The following is a 17,986-nucleotide window of genomic DNA, read 5'->3' as shown; positions in this document are numbered from 1 at the left end:
TGTTAATTGATTTTTTATTTGGTTCTTCTAAAATTAAATATTAGGTTAAATAAAAATTATTATTAATCAATTTTTCAATTTTTTATTATAAAATTTGTATAATTATTAATTTACCATATCATATAATTAATAAAATATTATTCAAAAATTAAATTGAGTTTTATTTAATTTAAATATATTTTATATATTCAAATTTCAAATTAATAAAATAAAAACACAAAAATATTGTCTTTAAAAATTTCTTCGTTCACTAAACTAAAAAAAGAATATTCATGTAAACAAATTCTACCTACTCTACCATGCATCATGGAGCAATTCAATAGTTAAGTGAAACTTCAAATGAATAGTTGTACGTTCCAAGAACAACGTCGTTCAGAAACGTGGAGAATAAAATATGGTTCGTAAATGAAGAACGGTGTCATGAAAATTCATAACATCCAAATATTATGGGTTAAAACATAACTCATCTTAAATAAAAGGTCACTACGACTTGCATTTAAAGTGACAGGGCTTCCAAAGTACTTCTCTCGAGGCAGTTTTGATCGAATCATTTAGTTGAATTAAGATCCAAGTTACACATATTTTCATTTAAATTAGGTTTCCACGAGCAACAATAACAAATAAGGTTGAAGCTCAAGCACAACAATTTTCAGGTAAAAACGTATCAATTGAAAACAAATTGCTTGTATCATCTACATTCTTATTTGACAAGCGAATCACAAATGCTATAATATGAAGTAAAATGCAACCTAGATATCTTTTTTCTCACCAACTTTAATCTTTACCATACTACCTTACTTACGATGATGAGTCGCTATGTCGATGTCAACTTCGGTGGCTTGCTCTTCTTCTGCTGATACTTGGCATACGAATACCAAACACCTCCAGCCGTGTTGATAACCAATCCTGTCACGTTCAAGGCATGCACTTCCACGCCACCCAATATAACAAATCCAAGCGTCTGTAGAACGAAAGATGAACGAGAGCTTTGTTTAGATAACATAACTCATTGGCTACAAAGATAGAATAACAAAGTTTAGAAAGAGAGAACGCTTACTGTCGATCCAACCCCTTTGAGGACTCCGACAATCGTTGTTGTTAGAGCGGAGTTTACTATGGTACATAAGAACATAGTGAAGTTGAGAACAATCCCGATCACCAATGATAGAAGGAAGATAACCAAAAAGGAGAATGAATTACTCTGAAAATTTTGAAAAAGAATATTATAATTATAAACTAAAATACATCTGTTTTATGCAATGATATATACTCTCAAAAGTCATCTCAAACTCAGTCAGCAGCAATGAATCACTACATTCAAGCAAAATCTCATCTTTTTTTCCTTTAATTTCATGCATCATAGTCTGAGGCTTAGCACACAGCCTAACAATGGAAAGAACTCTAACTAATTTGCAAATTATATTTATGCCATGAAGGCATCCATACTAAATGGGAGATATCAGATATGCAATAACAGCACAAGCCCTGTCAAGAGTTCGTGTTTCATTTGAAATCGATCTTTTATATCACACAAGAAAGTGTTTGAACTCTAGGTTGATGACATAATCGAAAAGCACAAAACATTTCACAGCCTCGATCAAACTAATGCATAAACCATTTCTAAAAGCCACTTCAACTCGACTCCCCGAGATTTGTTAAAAAAGGAGTCCATGCCAACAAAAGCACCAGTATCGAGCAGTCCAGTTCTTTCCACCAAAAGAAGCTATGGTATACCAAATAAATAGTTCAAAACATCAGTAAAGAAAAGGAGGCACAGAATGCCTGGTATGCCGATACTAACAAAGGTCGAGGGGAAACTACTCCAGAATCTAGCATTTCTCCTTATGAACTGTTGTCTTGAATAAACTAACGAGTTCGACAAAAATTAAATGGGTTAAAAAGAAACTGACCTTTGCAAATAGAAGTGATAAAGAATCTGGGAATTCGCCTGTAGCTATAATGAGAAATAACAAAAATGGAAGCGACAAAAAGCTGTTGTAAAACATGATCTCAATAGAAGTAAGCCCATCCTCCGCACCCGATTTCTCTACCAATACAAGGTACATAGTCTGCAACAAAGAATAAACAAAAAGAGAGAGAGAAATATGTGAATTCATCAGTTCAAACATTTAATTATCAGACGTCCTTAAGCATTTCTAAGGATAAAACTGATAGGAACTCATTACATATACTGCAGAAAAGAAAAATACAAAGGTCAAAACTCAATAGTTGCCTTTCAAGAGGGCTAAAAAGCTTTTTCTTTTCTTTGATATTTATGAGTGTCCAAGCCAGCTTGCGCGCATCTCGACTATTCTTAGAAGACTACTGTCTAACCCTAACCCTACTACATTTGGTAGCTAAATGTAACTAATAGATATTAAATCCTAGTTTAGTGATCATCATAGCTTGAACCTACTCAAAGAGCCAAAGAAAAGTTCATAATTCTCTCTTCACACAACACTCACCATCTCTTTACTTATAATGCTCTCCTTTCCCTAGGACCTGTGTAAAAAACAGCACACCAACTCATTTTCCTATGAACCCAAAAAATTGACCTCGCCCGTATAAACTAAAACACTAGACCAAAACACCATTTAAGTCTCTTATCAAAAACAAAAGTGAAGACCAACTCAAAACATACCTGGAAGAAAACAGAAGTGAAGGCCATGCTATAACCAATGAGGTCAAATGAAAAATCTCCCAATGCAGCAACAAGGACCCCAGCAGCAGTCAAGAGTACTGAAAGAATAACCTGAATTCGACACGAAGCATGGTTTTGGTTGAACAATTATTACAATGGATTCGAGATTCAGAAGCAGGGTTTTGGCTATACAATTATAACACAAGTCATCATGATGGCAGTAATACGAAGATTTTCACAGCCAAAGATAGATTAAATTTCAAAGCTACGCAAGACAGACAAGCATTTCAGGGAACTAAGCAATATGCATTGAGGAAAACCTGTGTCGTGGGCCTTGCTTTGCCTGAGAAGAATCCCGCAATCAGAACAGCAAGAGGAGTGAGTCTTTTAATGGCGATATACATTGGGATATTAACCCCTTTCAAGCTAGCAAGAGCAAACGCCACATTTGCATTGTAGAACAACGAGACAGGAAGAATTCTCTTAGCTGTTTGCATATCAAGCCCCTTGGATTTCGTGTATCCCATGCTTCTACCAAAGTGAATAAGTAATGTGGTTGCCAATTGCTAACACAAATAAAGATAGAAAGCAATTAAAAAAAGAGAACGAGATAAATCAAAATGAAACCCAATGGCAAAAATGTACCTGCAGAGTGAGAAGGGTCATTGAATGCGAGTATTGCATAAGTACGGCCTTGTTCAGAAAAACCATAGCCATCGAAGCAATTCCATAAGATACGGCCGCTGAAAGACTACAACGAAGCACAAGCAATCCCAATTACATGTTATCCAAGGAGAAAGAAAAGCAATGGAATCAAAATTCAGAAGGCAACAATTCGAAATACCTCCGGTAAGAATTTTTATCCGAATCACCAAGGATATCCATTGTCGATGGCTAGGTCAAAAATCAAAACAGCGAAAACTTCCCAAAATCAATCACCTATAGAAAAAGAGATGCAGACTCATAATCAAAATCAACATCCTGCAAAGATCTAAACACATAGATATCGATAAAAGATCTAATCAAATCACCTACGGTGATGACGACAATCGTGAATCAACAAAAGGAAACGAAATGAGAGGGAACGAAACAGCTACCTGAGAAATTGCAGTCAATCACATTCTCACGGGATCAAAAGACACGTGATCAGATGACTGAAATTGTGGCGGATCAAGAAAAGGGAAAATTTCGCGAAATGGACTGAAATTGGAGAGAGAAAGAGGTATGAAGAAACAGGTGGATGAGAAAAGGAAGCGTAAATGCACAATGGGAATGGAAAAGGCCATAGCCATCGGATTTAGGGTTCATACCCCATCTTGTCGCTAAATGCCGCAACATCACGCATCAAGATCTACTCGGAACTCGTGGGCTGCTCTCTCTCTCTCTCTCTCTCAAGTTCGTTTACTTCGTTCTTTCCTCAACGTCTTCTTCAAGTTTCAACTTTCAAGCTTTGAATTTCTCATTTTATTCTCTTTTTCTTTTTTATTCATTAAATATTATTCATTTTTTGGAACAGTATTCTCAAATTTGCGGAAATATATATATATATATATATATTATTTTTTTTTTTTTTAAATAATGCTTTTAATATACTTTATTTTAAATTTTTAAAATTTTTAAATAGTTAAAATGATATATATATATATAAGTTTTTTAAAAAGTTTAGCGATATTATTGAAAATTATGAAAATTGCTCGGGCTTTTTTTATTCATGTGGGTTCCTTCTATCACTCTCGTTCTTGCTTCCTTCTTTATTTTTTCGTCTTTTTATGAGACGTTTAGTTGTCGTTATAATATTTAGACAAGAAATGAAAAACATTTTATGTAATATTCACGCTAGCTTGGCGTGTCACAAAGCGAGTCATATTCGTTGCTTTGATATACGTGCATGTTCGAAAATGATTTTGAAATAGTTGAAATAGACACGGACACAGACACACAGTGGTACAATAGCACTCATTATTCAGCAACCAAACAAAAACCGTTCGAAGTGGTATATGGGAGACCACGACCTCACATTATGTCTTGGTTCAGTACATAAAAAGTCCAACAAAATGCATCGGTAGAACCAATAAATATTTCTTTTTCGATTCATCTCTGGAGTTGAATACCTCATTTATTTGATTCGACTGTCTTTTTTTTTTCGACCCGCCTTGAGTATGCATTATTTTTTTATTTTTTTATTTTTGAAAAAAAAAAAAAAAGATAGTGTTTTGCAACTTTAAAGGCGGAATTTGCATGGACTTGCATGGATGTCAAACCAAATGAAGAAGGAAAATGATAGGAATAGACAAATTTCTTACAGCTTTAGACATAAATATGCTACATATGAACACTAAATTATCTACAAAATTTATATCTCTTTTCTGGCCCAATGGAGATATATTCAGACATCATTGAAAATCAACATCTTACGACGACGACGAGCACGGTAAGACGCCCGAGCTATTGCAAGATTGAGATGACGATCCACGAAAAGTTATGATCAAGAATCGAATTCATAGCGTTATGCTAGATCATGAACTGCTTTGGTTCACTCTTCTGGTAGAATTTCGACAAGCATTCAATACAGGACTGCTAAACGCCATCCTTGTCCGACGAATACAAGCTCGCTTCGGCTACCGATCGTAATCTGATGAGCTCGGGAAGAACGGTCATACTAAGATCGGGTCGATCTTTCCTTCTCAACTCGGCACATTTTAAAGCCAACTCTGCAAAGCATAAGGTTTCTTCAGCTGGCCAATCAAGAACAGATGGATCAAGAACTTCAGACAAATTCCCTTTCTCAATGGCTCTTCCGACATGGTGAGTCAATCCCATGGGTGGTTTTGCTGTAATCAGCTGCAGAAACATGATTCCTAAAGAATATATGTCGGACTTTACACCGAGCATACCGGTTTGTTGATACTCGGGATCAATATAGCAGAACGTGCCAGCAGTTGACGTCATTCTATATTGTGTTACACTATCTGCTACCGATGGGGGAACAAGCCTAGCCAAACCAACGTCGCTAATCTTGCTAACGTAGTTAAAATCGAGCAAGATGTTGGCTGGCTTCAAGTCACGGTGCACGAGTGGCTCGGGCTTAGTCTGGTGGAGGAACAACAAGCTCGTGCCGATTTCAGCTGCAATTTTGAATCTAAGTTGCCAAGAAAGAGGTTTCGACTTTTCTTTACGACGAAAGAGGCAATCGTCCAAGCTACCATTTGCCATGAACTCGTAGACCAAGCAGCCGTACTCGGGGCATGCTCCGAGGAGAAGAACCATGTTCGGATGTCGGATGCAGCTTAGTACTTCGACCTATAAACGATGCAAGAAGCATATTATGTTACAACAAACAGAACATTTGGATAATCCTAGGATACTGTTTGGTTCCTCACCTCTTGTTGGAACTGTGACCTTCCTTGAGCTGCATCTGGACGTAAGACCTTAATAGCAACAGGTGTGTGATCCAAATAACCCTTGTAAACAGGTCCATAGCCTCCCTCTCCAATCTTCAAAGATTCCGAGAAGAACTCGGTAGCAGCTTCGATCTCCTCGATCGTGTACCTCCGATACCTGACGTCGTTGTTTGCCAATGCATCCAATGCCTTCTTTTTCTCTTCTGCTTCCTTGAATGCTTTAATTTCCGCGTTAATTCTCTTTTGTGCTTCCAACTCCGCGATCCGTTTAGATGCTTCAGCAGCCTCCATAGCCGCTCGAGACTTCGCCTTTTCCTGCTCGACCATTGCTAATGCAGCTTCCTCAGCAAGTCTAGCCTCCTCGATTCTCCGTTCTTCCTCCGATTTCCATCGTTGAAGCTCTATCGCCTGCAATATATGTGAAGAGTTTGTTTTTAAACTTCTGCAATAGCCCAAGCCCACCGCTATCATATATTGTCCTCTTTGACCTTTCCCTTTTGGAGCTTCCTCTCGAGGTTTAGGTTTTTAAAACGTGTCTGCTCGGGAGAGGTTTCCATACTCTTATAAACAATGCTTCATTCTCCTCCCCAACTGATGTGGGATCTCACAATCCACCCCCCTTCAGGCCTAGCGTCCTTGCAGGCATACCGCCTCGTATCTACCTCTTCGAGGCTCAACCTCCTCTCTAACACATCACCCAATGTCTGCCTCTGATACCGTTTGTAACAGTCCAAGCCCACCGCTAACAGATATTGTTCTCCTTGGGCTTTCCATTCCGGGTTTTCCCTCAAGGTTTTTAAAACACGTCTACCAGAGAGGTTTCCACACCCTTATAAGAAATGTTTCGTTCTCCTCTCCAATGGACGTGAGATCTCACAATTTCAGTACAATCATTTAACTTCTTTCACCTTTTGCTTGGCTGTAAGTGCTTCCTTGCAGGCTGTGCTATACATTTCCATAGTTTGCTTTAGTTCCAGCTTCAGCCTCCTCATTTCAGCCTCTACTTCTTCCTGCAGTCATCGACGTATCGTCGTTTTATACGTCGAATTCAATATCTTTCCCAGCTCGTGAACGGGACGAGAATCAAATCAATCTCTATAATCTAGCACTTACCATACTCTGTGACGAAGTCGATAATCTTTCGCCTTCCGAGAAGATCGATGAAAATTCTTGAAAGTTTACATCCAATGATTTGCGTCCGAACGGCTGCGATTCAAAGCTATGATATATATCACCATCGGTGCCATTCGACAGTCGTGGGGGCATTCTTCCTGGATCCACGGCATCATAGTACGTTGGAAACAATTTGTCGACACTCGGCCTTCCCGAGCCAACAAAAGAAATATCGGTATCCGGCACACTCATTTCCCCTGGCATTTTGCCATTGTAACCTTTCCTAGTGAATGGAGACCTGTTCCCAAAGACAATTTGCATAACAATCCTTAATATGTCAAACTGAATAAGATGTCATAATAATAACAGTTTCTAAAACGTGTCACCGACCTGAACTCGATGTTTTCGTGTGATCTTCGTGCTGGTTCGATGGGAGGCTTTTCCGGTCCTACTTAAGAACGGATCGGTTATTTAAGCTAGATCATGGTAGATAAGTGTACTAAAAAATAAGAAAGTGAATTACAACATACTTTGAATCTGAGGCGTTTGTGAGTCTGATGATTGCGATTTGATACCGGATTGGCTTAGCAAAAAGTTTCGTAGAGGCGAAGAAGTTGGAGCGGGACGTGAGGCCGATCGCATAGTTTGGATCTTCCCTCTTGATATGACATAAACATTGCAGAAATCTGGTGCTCCTTTGAGAATTGTGCCTGGAATATCTGTCGTTTTGAATCTTCCGAGACAAAATGGTATCGGGAAATAGCCCAAAGAAAAAGGAAGTTCAGTTCCTTTCGAACTCGAACAAATGAAACTTCGAAACAAGTTAAAGGGGTCGTTTGGTAACATTCTCGTTTTCATTTGTATTGTGTATGAAAGTTTGAAAACGAACGATAAGAAACGAGAATGTTACCAAACGAGCTGAGGGAAGAATTTACGAAACAAACATCGAACCTCAAGAAGCCACTTTTAGTCGTCGTACCGACGATCAAAGTGTCGATTCCAGCTTGAGTGACATATTCAATCAATGCTTTTGCAACGTCTACATCTTCAATAACAATGTCTTTGCAGAATATCTAATGCCAGAGATAAGAATTTAAGATCAGAATGATCTAAAACACAGCTTGATTGATTCTTCGCTTCGCTTCGCTTCGTTTCGTTTCGTTAAACATAAAAGAGAAGAGGAGAACCTACATCTTTTCGGGTGCAGAAGCATCGAAAAGGAAGGAACAAATCCCTCGTGCTCGGGTCGATTTCGTTGCTTACCAAAACATTGCCACTGCCATTGTTGGACATCAAATCTGCACCCAATAAGCATCACAATATGACTTTCATGGAAGCTATCTGAGATTGTAAGTTTGAAGAACATGGCATGAAAACCAAGCAAAAAAATAAAGTTGCCCTGTTTCAAACTTTCCTCCCAGACAAAAAAAAAAAAAAATGACCATTATATGATTATATGATTATACGTGAGATCTTATGTTAGTTGGAGAGAGAAACGAAACATTCTTTATAAGAGCGTAAAAACCTCTCCCTAACAGATACGTTTTAAAATTTTTGAGAAAAGCCGGAAAGGAAAAATCCAAAGAGGGCAATATCTGCCGCGGTGGGCTTGAACTGTTACAACTGGTATCAGAGTCAGACACCAAACGATGTGCCAACAAGGAGGTTGAACCCCAAAGTGGGGTGGACACGAGGCAATGTGACAACAAGGACGCTGGGTCCCGAAGGGGGTGGATTGAGAAGTCCCACGTCGATTGGAGAAACGGAACAAGTGCCAGCGAGGACGCTGGGATTCGAAGGGAGTGGATTGTGAGATTTCACATTGGTTGAAGAGGGAAGCAAAACATTCTTTGTAAGAGTTAGAAGGTAGAAGCTTCTCCCTAGCATACACATTTTAAAAAACTTAAGAGGAATCCTGAAACGAAAAGTCTAAAGAGGACAATATCTACCCGCGGTGGGCTTGGGCTGATACAAATAGTATCAGAACCAGACACCGAACGATGTGCCAGCGAGGAAGCTGAACCCAGGGGGTGGACATGAAACGGTGTACCAGCAAAGACGCTAGGCTCAGAAAGAGAGTGTATTTGAGGGTCCCACATTGATTAGAGAAAAAAAAAACGAGTGTCAGCGAAGAAACTGGCCTCGAAGGGGGTGGATTGTGAGATCAGAAACTTCTCTTTAATAGTTCTGTTTTAAAAAATGCAAAAAGTACAATATCTACCGTAGTGGGCTTGAGCCGTTACAAATGTTATTATAGTCAGACACCAAACGATGTGTCAGCAAAGAGGCTGAACCCTGAAGGGGTGGACACAAGGCAGCGTGCCACCAAGGATGATGGGCTCCAAAGGAGGTGAATCGGAGAGAATTGGGGTCCATTTGTCAATCAAAATGGAACCAGATCGTGGGGATTAAACAAACAATCAACCGACAATTTCGCCTACCAGAGGAAGCATAAGAAGAACCTGAATGGGACGAAGATCTGAGCTTGACATGGACAAGAATGGCGGTTTGGCCCTTTTGAAGGAGATTCTCAGTAGCCCATTTCAGAGCATTTTGGCTTCCTTTATCCTTGTCAATGGCGATTCCGACCAATTGATTGCCGGAGACCACCACCTCCTTCCTTTCCTTTGCATACTTCTGAGTCCACATTTCTCGGCTTAACCTACACAGACAAAAATGGCAACAAAAAAAAAAAAAAAAAACACAAACAGAGAGAACAAAGAAGAAGAAATGAACCAAAAACAAAAAACAAATGAAGAAGCAACTGGGTTGCTTCCTTCTCTCTGGCGCTGTCCCTGTCTTTTGGGCGTATGTATGGCTGATTATGGAGGCGAAGGGTGGGAGAGCCACGATTTGCGGCCTCATTTTTTGTTTTCAAGCCAACTCGAGGGAGCCTTCGTCCAGGTGGGATTTCGAATTTGTCGTTTTCCTGCTTTTGTCTTGTGTTTTTTTAATGGATATATATGGTATTATGTCTCTTTTTGTCTATCTAGATAAAAATAATAATAATTCAATTACCTTAAAATGTTTTTTTTGACAAGACAATTTTTTCGAACACGAATAAGAACATGAATATGAATATGACGCTCGATTTTAAGAGGGGTATATAGACCATAAGACGGGCAGTAACACTACCCTTTAATGAATTAAGAGACGAACATTTTACAAAAATTCAATGTTCTAATAAATAATAAAAATTGCATTTAAATCACTTGTATAAATATATATATATACATATATAATATTAATATATAGTTAAATTAATAAAAATATTCTTCCTCTAACAAATATCCTTAAAAATTTTAAAATACCTTTATGAAAAGAGTCCATTTAAATTTTCAAAAATCATTAATATACTTAATTTTTTTTTTTAATATTATATTTTAAAATATTTGTAAACTTAAAAGAAATATTAAAAAAAATTAAACATAAAATTAAACATAAAGATTTTTATTTATAAATATAAATAATGTTAATATTACTTTTAAAAATTTACTTGCATCTTTAAAATATAGTTTTTTTTTTTTTTTTTTTTTTGAAAATTTAAAGATAAAGAAAATAAAATAGAGCGGTAGGAGTAAATATATTTAAGTAGAAAAGTGTGGGAAGGATTGGAAACCTCTTAGGTCATCCGTACAAAACCCCTGCATACCATCCGGTTGTTCTGCCCGCCACGCTTTACATTACGATTTCTCCTTCTCTAGCCAGATATCTTGGGCTGCAAACTCCGGCGGCGCGTTCCCCTTCCAAGCCACACTTGCAACTACGGCAACTCACCCCAGCGACCTCTCTCTCCTTTTGGCGATTGTGACTGATGCGGCGGCGTTTCTAGCGGCGTCTCTCCGCCGAGCGTACAAAGCAGTCCGGCGACTTCTCTTTCCTCCCACTTGACGAGCGAAGTAGCGGCAACCAGCAGCAGTTTTCTCATATTCGGCAAGGTTTGACGCTGAACCCCCCACCATATATTTGCATTACCCACTGACTCATATAAGGTGTCTTAGATCAGTTTGTAATTCTCGTAAGCTTGTGTTCGATTAAAGCTAATTTTGAGTAAGATTATCCTTCCAGATCACTCTTTCAACTTCGTTTTAGGGTTTTACATTAATTTCTAACTTCCAAACATCGTCCCTATTGCTTAGATATCTTTTCAAATTGTTTCAAGTGGCAACTTAGGGCATTTTCATGAGTAGTCTTCATCTTTTGAGTCTATTCGATTGCTAGCATGTTGTGTATTTATATGTATTATTCTAGAATTGTTGTGGTTTGAATTGAAGCATGGTTGGATGTTTGTTGTGGTTTTGCATCTCATGTATACAATTTTGCATCAGGGTTCAGCCTAAAACCTTTCTTAATTAAGCAAATAAGAAAAAGGGGAGAAAGAAAATGCTGAAGACAAAGTACAAGCGATTGAAGGGAAGCCAAATTCTGAGGCAAAGGTTGTTGCTCGCAACATTGAGCCACACTCCAGTTCTAATCGAGGACATTCGAACAGACGAGACCTGGCCAGGCCTACGACCCCATGAGGTCTCGTTTCTCCGATTGATGGAGAAAATTTGTGATGACTCTTTCATTGAAATCAATGAGACCGGTACTCATAATCATGATTTCCATCGTTGTTCAATTCTTTTTTTTATTCTGCATCTGGTTGTTCTCTTTTCTTTGTATCAATATGCATATGATTTTGTTTTTCTAATTTTGAAGGAACAAAATTGAAGTACAAACCTGGCATTGTGATGGGCGGGAGACATTTGGTGCACGATTGTGGTACCAGTCGTGCTATTGGTTATTTTCTCGAACCGTTGATTGTTCTAGCATTGTTTGGTAGGAAACCCCTCTCCATTAATCTGAAAGGTTTGTGTTTTTCTACCTGAGTTAGTTTTTGGTCTCTTCAAGTTTAGGCATTGATTTCGGCTTTGGAACTATATAAAGAATTTAATTTCAATGCTTTAGAAAAAGAAAGTCTTAATAGTTCCAATCTAATTGATTAATATTCTATCTTTATAGGTATTACTAATGACTCGAAGGACCCATCGGTAGATACTTTCAAATCAACGACCTTGCCCATGTTAAAGCACTTTGGAGTTGATCTTAAAGACGTGGTCTTGAAAATAGAAAGTCGCGGAGTACCACCTCATGGTGGGGGAGAAGTGACCTTGACCCTCCCAACGGTTAAAAGTTTATCGGTGAGTTGCATCATTTTATATATATCATCATGTTATTAGATAAACTTGTGAGAATCTAAACAATTCAACTTTGGGTTGGGTTAAAATATCTCATGTGTTGAGCCAGTCACATCCACTTGCCTGTGTGTAATTGTATCTCAAAATTGAGTTGGGTTGATTTGAATTGACTTTAGTTATCATTTTAGAGAATGTATATATCTCTTTAACTCAAGATAAAAATTCTTAAATTTATGTTTCTTCGATTTGATTTCTGTATTCTTAAATGGTTAAATTATAAAAATTACTTATGAACTTTGCCCCTTGTTTCGAGAATATTCTTATTCTTTCAAAAGTTATAATATTATTCTTAATCTTTCATAAATGTTTTAAAACTGAGTAGAAAAATCATTAGTGTCGAACAAAAGGCCAGCATGGAATGTCATTCTTTTAGACTTATTCAGACAAGCATCTTGTTCACATGTCGTTTCAAGTTATTGCAATGTTGGGAAGTCGTCATCGTCATGTCGATTTTTTTGTCTAGCATTCAAATGGACTTCTACTCACAGGGTAGTTTTATAGTGCTTACGAAAGGTCAAGACTTATTGGAGGAAAGTATAGTTGAAGTTGGCTGCGTTTATTGATGTTATACTGATTGGATTGCGGTACTCAAAACATTTTCTGATACTCCCACTGCTTAGGGTTCCTCATCCATATGGCATTGAAGTTTTTTTTTTTTTGTGGACAATATGTGGGGTCTAGGATTTCATCCTTTGACCTCTTCGTCATCGAACGTACAAACTTTATGGCAATTGAGTTATACTTAATATATGTTTTCTTCCGTTTCTCATAAAAAACGGTTGTTGATGTTGTGTAGGCAATATCTTGGACCGAAGAAGGAATGGTCAAAAGCATTAGAGGGGTTTCATTTTCAACTAGAGTTTCTTCTCAGTTCGAGCATGCTATGATAACTTCGGCTCGTGGAGTGTTTAATCGTCTACTTCCAGATGTGCACATATTCACTGATCATAGAAAGGGACCTCAAGCTGGAAAGTATGCGTTCTTTCCCCTTTGAATTAATTTCTTCAAATTTCCATCCTAGATTGGCTTGTTCTTAAGTTTTAAAAGATGATTTTAAATGGCAGCTCACCTGGGTTTGGCATTTCACTGGTCGCGGAAACTACAAAAGGTTGTTTTATATCTGCTGATACCACAGTTTCATATGGACATGCTGGAGAATCAACCGAGTTTGAAGAAGAGAAGAAAGAGCTCCCACCTCCCGAAGATATTGGTGAACAAATGGCGTATGCTCTGCTCGGTGAGATTAATCAAGGTGGCGTAGTTGACTCAACACACCAGGTTAGTGTTCTCCAATAACAAGAGACTCATTTGATAATGATTTTCTCTTTTAGTTTTCTATTTTTATTTTCTAAAACTGGATTGATTTTTTAGGACATTGGTGGAAAATAGGTATAAAACAGAGAACCTTATAGGTTATAGGTAGAAGTACAATTTTTAAGTTTACTTTTCAACAAGAAAAAACAAAAAGTTAAAGCTCGATTTGATAATCGTTTGATTTTCTGTTTTTTTTTTAATGGTTTTTTGTTTTTTATAAACTAAAACCAAAGACATGTTTGATAATTGTTTTTAAAAAATAAATTTCATGTATTAGCAAGATTTGTAAAAATGCAATGGGAGAAGATCAATGTATGAAGATGAATAATTGAAGGGCTTTTGTTGGTGGAATCGATAGAGATCTGTCGAGTAGAGCTTGGGCGAAATAACCGGTGACGTGCTAGTTTGTTTCTAGAAACATAAGAATTAAACAAGGTTAAGACTCTGAAATCAACATATATGATCTTCGAGCACTTTGCTTGCGTTATGACAATTTGGGAGTGTGAGATCACATATCAGTTGGAGAGGGGAACGAAGCATTCCTTATGGAAACCTCTCCTTAGTAGTCGCATTTTAAAACCGTGAGGTTAACAACGATATGTAACAAGTCAAAGCAGACAATATCTGCTAGCGATGGGTTTGGACTATTACAAATGGTATCAGAGCCAGACACTTGAGTGGTGTGCCAGCGAGGACGCTGGGCCCCCAAGGAGGGTAGATTTTTGTAACAAATCCAAACCCACCGTTAGCAAATATTGTTCGCTTTGACCTGTTACATATCGCTGTTAGCCTCACGGTTTTAAAACGCGTGTACTAGGGAGAGGTTTTCACACTTTTATTAGGAATGTTTCGCTCTCCTCTCCAACTGATGTAGGATCTCAGAGGGGGTATTATATCACGAGGGGTGCTAGTTTTACTTTGTAGTCTGATTTGCCCTGCCAAATCTTAATGAATATATGCTCACCTAATTTAGTCTCTACATTCATGTCTCGTTTGTTGCAGGGATTATTGTTCCTTCTTTGTGCATTATGCCCTGCAGACGTTTCGAAGGTTCGGGTCGGAAAGCTAACACCATATGGGATAGAAACTCTCAGAAACATTGAAGACTTCTTGAAGGTAATGTTTAATATTGAAGCCGATCCTTCCAACGGAACGGTCGTCCTGAAATGTGTTGGTTCTGGAATGATTAATCTATCTAGAAAGCACTCTTGATCGTTGAGAAAGATGTAACTTCATCAAAAAAGCTCGGAGAAAATGAGTTCAATAGCGTATCAAATCTACCTTCAAGGAATTGATGTATTTTGAGATAGGATTAGACAACAATTTTGTTTTGCATTTATCCAATCTAAAAAACGAGTACGTTATCGAATTTTGTATCGTGCAACTATTAGAAACATGCATATTCTTGAATCTCTATGTAATAGTCATTAGTTTGCAGTCACATTGTGACGGGTCCAATTAAATACATAAATCACGAGCACCGTGTTGATGTTTCAGCCTCCCGAACAATTTATCACCCCAAAAATGACGATTCGTCTTCCGTCCGCCGCTTGAACGATGAATTAGAATAGAACGCTCCATCACTCCCATTGGAAGAGTAATAGGCCTCGTCTTCATCATAAGACCTCTCATTCAAATTCAACTCCTCAATCTTCTCAATCACCATTTTCAATCCCCACCTCTTCCCTACCTCCCATTCACAGCAACTCATCCCAATCTTCAAAAGCTTCAACATCCCTCCATCCCAATAGCCACAATAATCCCCACTCCCAACCATATCGCCGTCGAAGACCTCCGCCGTCCACTCCTCTCGAACAACGGCCTCGACCCAGGCAGCAAGGTCGGCATTAGCTCCCTGGCCTTGGCGGAGGTAGTTGGCGGGGAACTTGCCCGTGAGGGTCTCGAGGATGAGAATGCCGAGGCTCCAGACGTCGGTCGACTTGGAGGTCTGGTTATGTTGGGTGAACTCCGGGGACTTGAAGGCAGCCATGTGGTGGTGGGCGTGGGACTTTTGGAGGATTGGAAAAAGGGCGTAGTCGGAGAGAAATGGAGTGAAGTTTTTGTCGAGAAGGACGTTCGAGGATTTTAGATGGCCGTGTGGAAGGTTCAGATTGGGGAGCTCATTGTGAAGATAGAGAAGGCCTCTTGCTACTCCTTTTATTATTTTCAGCCTCGTCGGCCAATCTAACCCCGGATTTTCCGGTGCTCGTCGAGCTGTAGAAAATAAATGAGTTGTAATATTACCATTAACCTTTCGTAAAATTATTATAAATTTTAAAACTATAGAAATCAAATTAATATATATATATATATATATATATATATATATATATATATAAATAAAGAAATTACCATGGAGATGACTAGCCAAGCTGCCGTTGTCAACAAAGTCAGACACCAAAAGCTTATCATCCTTTCCATAATAAAACGCGACAAGCGGCAGCAAATTCGGATGCGACAGCCGTCCCAGCCGCTTCATGTGGCCGTAAAACTCGTCTTTTCCGGCGGCGTTCATTTGCCGGAATCTCTTAACCACCACCGCCGACCCATTCGAAAGCACGGCTTTATAAGACGACCCAAAGCTCCCACCGCCGAGAACTTCGGCGGAGGCGCCAAGAAGTTCTTGAAAATCGAACCGCGGCCGATCGGTTCTAATAAAACTCAGACCCGATCCGGCCGAACCGCTCATCTTCGAGTTCTCGTCCGAGTCGGTCGAGGAATATTGGTAGGTCTTTTCCGACCTTTTGAAGAGGATTTTGGGAGAGAAGAATAATTTTGTTTTGGGTTTCGCGTCGTCGTACACGGCGGCGGATGATTTCGACCGCCGGAAAAAGCAGCGGAGGAGGATAAGTAAGAGGATTAAGGCGGCGGCGCCGGAGAAGATTCCGATCAGAATGGGCCACTTCTTTGTAGATGATTTACATGGTGTTAATGGCTCTCCACATAAATCGTTACCTATACAAAATAATCAAAATGAGAGAGACAAAAAAAAAAATTCAAATTTTGTTTATTAATAATTTATTTAAAAATAAAATTAAGCTTTTCCGAATTTAAAATATTTTAATAACTTCAATAATATTTCATAAAAATAAATATAGTATAATAATAAATATAATTTCTAAAAATTTAAAATTTAATATTATAATATATTCTTTCAATACCTATAATCATTTTAAATATTTTCTTAATAAATGTAATTTCTATTAAAATACGTAAAAATATCTTAATAACTCCAATAATATATATTAATATATTTTCAACTTAATTTCTAAAAATTCAAAATTCAATATTATAATATAGTTTTCGAATATATATATATAGAACATTTACTTTATCCTATAAATATTGAAATTTAATTTTGAAATTTAATTGATGATTTGAGAATAAGAATCTTATAGTATAATCTTTTGTAATATGGTTGGGGATATTTGAGGCAACGTGCGTGACACTCCGGAAATATTATGCATTAAATGGAAATATAAATATTATTATGCTTATATTCCTTATTTTTTATTTTAATTATTTTATTATTTGCTTGGAAATGATGACTCTTCACTCGGGCGTTAAATGTGATTAACTAATTGTAATTAATTAAGAGTTTATAATTAAGAGGTTGGGATTAAGAAATTACCAATAAACGAAGTGAAATTAGAGCTCTTCAACCCCGCCGGAACCGCCCCTTCCAAACGATTACCGGAAAAATTCAAATACTTCCAATCCCTTTCTTCAAACGCCGGAATCCTTCCTTCAAATGAATTATCTTCCAATCCCAGCTCCACCAGCTTCTTCAATTCCGCCAACGACGCCGGAATCTCGCCGGAGAATCGATTCCGGCTCAAATACAGTCGCCGCAAATTCCCCATTCCTTCAAACGCATCTCCCGGAATCGAGCCGGAGAAATTGTTGTCCGACAGATACAGAGCCTTAAGCGCCGGAATTTGCTTCACCTCCGGCAATGGGCCTTGAAGTCCATTGTTCATTAGGCTCAGAGTTCTGAGTGTTGGCAGGCCGGCTAGGGCGGCGGTATCGACGGAGCCGCCGAGGCTCATGTTCTCGAGGCGGAGACCGTACAGTTGGCCGTTTCTGCAGATCAAGCCGGCCCAGATGTGGCGGTCGCCGGTGCAGAGTGGCACGGAGGTGTTCCAGTTGGATAATGCGGCGGTGTTGGTTAGAGAGGATTTGAAGCGGAGGAGGGTTTCGGCGGCGGTGGCTGCAGCGGAGGACGGCGGGTGGTTGAAGATGAGAAGGAAGAGGAGGAAGAGCCAAGGTTCGGCCAT

At 38.5% G+C, this 17,986-nt stretch overlaps 4 protein-coding genes across 7 annotated transcripts; 1 reads left to right on the top strand and 3 right to left on the bottom strand.

Moving 5' to 3' along the window:
* Nucleotides 1-555: 555 nt before the first annotated feature.
* On the bottom strand, nt 556-4,073 carry LOC111496275 (UDP-galactose/UDP-glucose transporter 7). Of its 2 annotated transcripts, XM_023146665.1 has the most exons (9): nt 3,952-4,073; nt 3,739-3,841; nt 3,486-3,580; nt 3,287-3,392; nt 2,962-3,207; nt 2,642-2,752; nt 1,911-2,069; nt 1,058-1,201; nt 556-961 (listed from the first exon to the last, which is right to left on the bottom strand). In XM_023146665.1, exons 3-9 carry the CDS (start codon nt 3,524-3,526, stop codon nt 815-817), a joined length of 954 nt encoding a protein of 317 aa, XP_023002433.1. In that variant the 5' UTR covers nt 3,527-3,580; nt 3,739-3,841; nt 3,952-4,073; the 3' UTR covers nt 556-814. The 2 variants fall into 2 exon arrangements, with proteins under 2 accessions (XP_023002433.1, XP_023002432.1); XM_023146664.1 differs by having other exon boundaries at nt 3,739-4,071.
* Nucleotides 4,074-4,898: 825 nt separating this feature from the next.
* On the bottom strand, nt 4,899-10,064 carry LOC111496144 (U-box domain-containing protein 52-like). Of its 3 annotated transcripts, none has more exons than XM_023146462.1 (9): nt 9,597-10,064; nt 8,347-8,453; nt 8,107-8,228; nt 7,686-7,888; nt 7,546-7,606; nt 7,156-7,453; nt 6,951-7,052; nt 6,022-6,450; nt 4,899-5,941 (listed from the first exon to the last, which is right to left on the bottom strand). In XM_023146462.1, the coding sequence occupies exons 1-9, from the start codon at nt 10,018-10,020 to the stop codon at nt 5,219-5,221; spliced, it is 2,469 nt and encodes an 822-aa protein (XP_023002230.1). In that variant the 5' UTR covers nt 10,021-10,064; the 3' UTR covers nt 4,899-5,218. The 3 variants fall into 3 exon arrangements, with proteins under 3 accessions (XP_023002230.1, XP_023002231.1, XP_023002232.1); XM_023146463.1 differs by having other exon boundaries at nt 7,546-7,603; XM_023146464.1 differs by having other exon boundaries at nt 9,618-10,064.
* Nucleotides 10,065-10,820: 756 nt separating this feature from the next.
* Nucleotides 10,821-15,078, top strand: LOC111496243 (probable RNA 3'-terminal phosphate cyclase-like protein). The gene is made up of 7 exons (XM_023146618.1): nt 10,821-11,093; nt 11,484-11,743; nt 11,857-12,006; nt 12,160-12,338; nt 13,192-13,367; nt 13,460-13,673; nt 14,712-15,078. The coding sequence occupies exons 2-7, from the start codon at nt 11,539-11,541 to the stop codon at nt 14,919-14,921; spliced, it is 1,134 nt and encodes a 377-aa protein (XP_023002386.1). The 5' UTR covers nt 10,821-11,093; nt 11,484-11,538; the 3' UTR covers nt 14,922-15,078.
* A 129-nt stretch (nt 15,079-15,207) lies between these two features.
* Nucleotides 15,208-17,986, bottom strand: LOC111496616 (probable LRR receptor-like serine/threonine-protein kinase At4g31250). Its single transcript, XM_023147112.1, has 3 exons — nt 17,341-17,986; nt 16,062-16,664; nt 15,208-15,923 (listed from the first exon to the last, which is right to left on the bottom strand). Exons 1-3 carry the CDS (start codon nt 17,984-17,986, stop codon nt 15,223-15,225), a joined length of 1,950 nt encoding a protein of 649 aa, XP_023002880.1. The 3' UTR covers nt 15,208-15,222.

Source organism: Cucurbita maxima, unplaced genomic scaffold, assembly GCF_002738345.1.
Source record: "Cucurbita maxima cultivar Rimu unplaced genomic scaffold, Cmax_1.0 Cma_Scf00022, whole genome shotgun sequence".
NCBI classification, from domain to species: Eukaryota; Viridiplantae; Streptophyta; class Magnoliopsida; order Cucurbitales; family Cucurbitaceae; genus Cucurbita; species Cucurbita maxima.
This window is presented reverse-complemented; position numbering and strand designations above follow the sequence as displayed.

Bases quoted from the DNA above. Each gene is read 5' to 3' on its own strand.
- LOC111496275 (XM_023146665.1), bottom strand. From the start codon at position 3,526: ATGGATATCCTTGGTGATTCGGATAAAAATTCTTACCGGAG. The intron at 3,393-3,485 runs GTATTTCGAATT...GCTTCGTTGTAG, and splicing joins GATAAAAATTCTTACCGGAG to TCTTTCAGCGGCCGTATCTT. The intron at 1,202-1,910 runs GTCAGTTTCTTT...CAAAATTTTCAG, and splicing joins TATCACTTCTATTTGCAAAG to AGTAATTCATTCTCCTTTTT.
- LOC111496616 (XM_023147112.1), bottom strand. From the start codon at position 17,986: ATGGCCGAACCTTGGCTCTTCCTCCTCTTCCTTCTCATCTTCAACCAC. The intron at 16,665-17,340 runs GTAATTTCTTAA...TATTTTGTATAG, and splicing joins TAATTTCACTTCGTTTATTG to GTAACGATTTATGTGGAGAG. The intron at 15,924-16,061 runs GTAATTTCTTTA...TATTTTCTACAG, and splicing joins CTTGGCTAGTCATCTCCATG to CTCGACGAGCACCGGAAAAT.
- LOC111496144 (XM_023146462.1), bottom strand. From the start codon at position 10,020: ATGAGGCCGCAAATCGTGGCTCTCCCACCCTTCGCCTCCATAATCAGC. The intron at 8,454-9,596 runs GTAGGCGAAATT...TATTGGGTGCAG, and splicing joins TTCTTCTTATGCTTCCTCTG to ATTTGATGTCCAACAATGGC. The intron at 8,229-8,346 runs GTAGGTTCTCCT...CTCTGGCATTAG, and splicing joins GCTTCTGCACCCGAAAAGAT to ATATTCTGCAAAGACATTGT.
- LOC111496243 (XM_023146618.1), top strand. From the start codon at position 11,539: ATGCTGAAGACAAAGTACAAGCGATTGAAGGGAAGCCAAATTCTGAGG. The intron at 11,744-11,856 runs GTACTCATAATC...CTAATTTTGAAG, and splicing joins CATTGAAATCAATGAGACCG to GAACAAAATTGAAGTACAAA. The intron at 12,007-12,159 runs GTTTGTGTTTTT...CTATCTTTATAG, and splicing joins CCTCTCCATTAATCTGAAAG to GTATTACTAATGACTCGAAG.